Source organism: Lactuca saligna, chromosome 6 (genome assembly GCF_052625555.1).
Source record: "Lactuca saligna cultivar CGN05327 chromosome 6, ASM5262555v1, whole genome shotgun sequence".
NCBI classification, from domain to species: domain Eukaryota; kingdom Viridiplantae; phylum Streptophyta; class Magnoliopsida; order Asterales; family Asteraceae; genus Lactuca; species Lactuca saligna.
Genome location: NC_136422.1, coordinates 143,243,171 through 143,247,706, shown reverse-complemented (window position 1 = coordinate 143,247,706; position 4,536 = coordinate 143,243,171). Strand labels below are relative to the sequence as shown.

Here is a 4,536-nt window from a genome sequence, read left to right as displayed (position 1 = left end):
GCTCCGCAGAGCTCCGCGGAACGACATCATCTCCGCAGAATGGATCTTGAGGTTTTTTTTTTTTTTTTACATCAATTCTTCGGGGTTTATATTAATTCTCCAACTAATTATTTTCAAATAAAGATTATAATAGTATGATAATCTTTTCTTAAAAATAATTAGTTTGGGAAATGAATATAAACCCCGAAGAATCGATGTGAAAAAAAAAAAAAAAAAAAAAAAAAAAACTAGAGTTCGATTCCTCGGAGCTACCTCCGTCCTCCGCGGAATGGATCTTTAGTGTTTTTTTTTTTTTTTTACATTGATTTATTTGCGATTTTACCATTCCGCAGAGCTCTGCGGAATGCATGTTTATATCCGGAAAAGTCTATTTTTAAAAACATCCCCCGTTTTTTAACTATTTACGGTATTTTCTCTCTCTCTCTCTCTCTCTCTCTCTCTCTCTCTCTCTCTCTATATATATATATATATATATATATATATATATATATATATATATTATTACAAATTAGATAGATTTTCCGGTGTACAATGCTTTGGTAAAGAAATTAAAAAAATCATAAGGTACAATGTTATAATTGAAAATTATTCGAGTATAATACTATAATACACATAAATTTAATTAGATTATTACCTCTTACATTTAATCCTTTGTATATATACCAAAAAATATAGCAATGTTCATCCACAACTCAGTTTGGGGGACCAGTAGCACCGTTCTACAAGAACCGATCTGATAAACAAGGCTAGTCCCAAACGAATTTACCTCGAACAAAAACATCAATAAATCCATACACTAAATATTTCGCAACCACAACCAAATAAAACCCAACAATTCCACCCACATACGACATCGATCCAATATCAACTTTTTAAATACAAAATTCAAAACATACCAAACATCTCCAACCACAAACATAATTACCGTATACGTATTTTAATGAGGTCTATATGTTTTCTTAATAATAAAAACTATCCAAATAATATCATAATATATTCTAAATAGACTCCAGAAATAACGCTTCTTGTTTGCTAGACAAACCAAGTTCATCCAAACTTAAGCTACTTTCTCCATCACTAAATGCCCGGCGAGGGTAGGGTCTCACCTACATCAAAGTCAACAAAAATAGTCAAACCACATTTGACCCTTCGGTCAACCACACACATATATTAAAAATCCAAAACATATTTTATAAAAATGATCAAAGAAAAGTATAAACAAGACATCTTGAAAAAAATATCATACCAATCTGTATGAACCAGGCTTCACCACTCTGGCAACATCGATGAAGTTGAAAAGATACTGCCAAGAAAATATTTAGAGATTTTAGTAAATTACAATATTGGTCCCTGATATACTTGAATTTTGCAATTTTAGTCCTTATTTACGGATAGTCATTTTACTTGGAATAAGGATCAAAAAGTAAACTACTCAGGTATTTATTCTTAAATGTAATATTGATGAATAATGAGACAAAAGGGTAAAATCGTAAACTTGCAAAAAAATTGTACCTGTAATTTATCGGTTCTGAGAAATCTGCGACCACGGCGGCTTCCATCAGGCATACGGACAAGAAGGGTGACAGCATTTTCATCATCAGAAGAAGGTTCATGAGGAAGGGAAGCTTCTTTTGCTGCTAATTGTCTTTCAATTTCCTGAAAAAGGGCAAAATGGTCATTTATCACAAAGTTTATAAACTATAAAAAGTATAAACAACAGGCTCACCTGCTCTTCTTCTAACTTAATGCGAGCCTCTTCCTCTTTTCTCCTTTCTTCTTCCATGGCAGCTTCTTTGGCTGACTGTTCTAGCAATTCCTTTTCTCTGTCAGCTTGTAATGATGCAAGATACTCATCATCCTGAGATTATTATGTATTTATTTATTTATCAGTAATGGCAAAATCGGGATTTTGTGTTGATGAAATGTAGTAATGTACCTGTTGTTCGCGTATTAAACGTTGAGCAGTGAGAGAGGGTGAGGGAGGGCGTGGCGCAGGCCTAGGATAAGATCCTAGACCTCCTCCATGTCCATCAATCAAACCATTTTGCATGAACTGATGAGGGGCATAAGGGACATTTACATTATACCCTGTGCCTTCAGGGATTCCACCAAATAATGCAGCCTCAAGCATCACTGCTTCATCGTGTTCCAAAGATGAGATGCCTCCCCACTATAACACAAAAAAAAAAAAAAAATGATTATTTGTGTATGTATTATTTAAAATGGATTATATTATATTTGTTGATAATGAGGAAAAGATACTTCATGGAATTCATTGGCATTGTTTGCAGGAGGATTGATGATTGGTTGATGTTGAGGACTTGAAGGTGAGCTCAAGTTAACTTCTTCAATGTCTTTGTCTTTTCCAGAGTCAATAGAGGTGGAAGCCATAAAACGAATCCTGTTTCTAACCAAAGGTTGATCTTCTACATCTTCAACTTCATCTGGAATCAATGAGCTGCTTCCCACATCCAACCTATTTTACATTTGCATACTTTTGTCATAACTACATTGATTCCATAGTATGATGGAATGGAATGAACAAAGTAATGGAATGAGCAAGGTAAGGGAATAGGTTATTACTACATTCCATAATATGATATCTGAGAAACTTACCTTCCATTTGATGCTGATAATGTGTCCACTTCTTCCACATCAAACTTAGAACCTCTTGGTTCTGATGGTCCCACTTCAGATCCTAGCTGGCGTAAGGCTTTTTCTTGTTCAGCAGTCTGAAAAGGCCAAAAGATCAATGTTAAGGAAGAAGGAAAGAACATGAAATGAGATTAGGAGTTTAGGATATGAACCTTTAAAGATAGAGAAACTGCTTGTGCTAAATCAGGATCTTCCAATTGCCTTAGATTAGGTACAGCAACATCCCTTTGACTCATCTGGGAATCCTGTTTGGAAGCCTCGATTGCAGCTCGAATCATCTCTTCTTCAATTCCATGATCAGGGGAATCACCGATTCCAGGAGCACTTGCTGTCAAACGAGTGTTTACACCTGCACGTGATGGAAGAGAAGTTGGAAAGTCTTCATCATCATCATCATCATCGATTATCACATGTGCACGGGTTTCTGGGACATTTTCTGTTGTTGTCTCTGTGACATCTTCGATTCTTGGAGCATGTCCAGAATGATCTGATTCTGTACTTGGCCCATCCTTGACCTCAATTGGAATCTGCCTCACTTCTCTTGGATGAGACACAAATGGTTCACTACCCCTGAACCCTGGCCCACTATCGAATATACTTCTTGTGAAGTTTGGATCGAGAAGAGAGAATGGGTTGATGTTGATGTCTCTAGCAGAAGGAAAGAGGGAGAGAGGAGGTCTCTGAGATGGAAGAGTTGGATCATCTATGTCCATGAAATCCTCAGGTGGAGCAGCAATGGAGGTTGCCTGTCTGCTATAATTACATATTTACATAAGTGAAATATGAGTCAGAAAGTAAGATGGAAGTTGTGATTTGTGAACTTAAATGGTGAAGAAAAACTAACATGTTTCTATCTCCTTCAGTGAAATGTGCATTAACAGCTACATTGAGATCTCCCCCATTCTCCTGATAGAAATATAGATAGCAAATATCTTAGTAAACTTTGAAATTTACAAACTGAAATCCAAGAAAACATGAAGCAAAAATCCTCAAAGCCATGAATCCTTACCAAAGCAAATGCAAAATTAGACCATTTTGAGATAATCTCACTTGTTGACCTTATTAATGCCAAACAAGTTACTTACAAACAGGAACCAAGAAAAAATCGCTACCTTGATTGAACTTCGTTACAAGTAATGTTCGGAGATTCGATATGCAAGAAAACCCTACCACTTTTGTGTATATAAGTGCTAATTTTGAAATCAAGCCCTAGCCCTTTCTACAATAACATAGTAAATCAAAATTGCATCTATATGGAATCAGTTTATTCAGATGAAACTAAAAATTAGGGAATAGTTAAAAACTAACCCCTACATTCTATTCTAACATCGAAAATCAAGCTCGAGATAACATATAAGCACGTATTAACACTGCTAATAGGTACCACAACAAATCAAATAAACGATGTCAATTAATCAAGAAGGAAAAAAGGAAAAGAAAAACTATATGATCAGTGACGCGATTTAGATGAAGATTTAGTGTAATTACCGTGAGTTTCTGTATAGCAACCGATTCAGATGAACCGGTGATGCTCATGAATGTCTCGATTGCTTCTTGATTAGGTGTCGCCATCGACGGAATTTTGCAAAACAGGTTATTCTTCAGTTGAGAAGAAGATATATATAAAGTTGTGAACGATTAAAATCTGGTTGTGGGTGAGGAAGGAAATATAAATAGGGAGTCGTTTGTATTTATCTAGGAAACAAATGACGGTCTCTTGTTAATGTCATGTTTAGCCCCTATACTATTATTGTTGAAACATTTGCCACTTAGAGTTTGAAAATGATGAAATTTCAACTTTTTAAATTTTGAACAATCATATTTGATTTTTCATTACATAAATATTACCCTTCGTAAAAAGGTGCTTTTAAAAAGAATTAA

General features: G+C 35.1%; 1 protein-coding gene across 2 annotated transcripts; it reads right to left on the bottom strand.

Moving 5' to 3' along the window:
- Positions 1-822: 822 nt before the first annotated feature.
- On the bottom strand, positions 823-4,306 carry LOC145001044 (plant UBX domain-containing protein 8-like). Of its 2 annotated transcripts, none has more exons than XM_078960373.1 (10): positions 4,144-4,306; positions 3,500-3,561; positions 2,808-3,408; positions 2,617-2,732; positions 2,263-2,476; positions 1,937-2,170; positions 1,727-1,858; positions 1,513-1,656; positions 1,247-1,303; positions 823-1,106 (listed from the first exon to the last, which is right to left on the bottom strand). In XM_078960373.1, the coding sequence occupies exons 1-10, from the start codon at positions 4,225-4,227 to the stop codon at positions 999-1,001; spliced, it is 1,752 nt and encodes a 583-aa protein (XP_078816499.1). In that variant the 5' UTR covers positions 4,228-4,306; the 3' UTR covers positions 823-998. The 2 variants fall into 2 exon arrangements, with proteins under 2 accessions (XP_078816499.1, XP_078816500.1); XM_078960374.1 differs by having other exon boundaries at positions 2,808-3,405.
- Between the last annotated feature and the right edge of the window lie 230 nt (positions 4,307-4,536).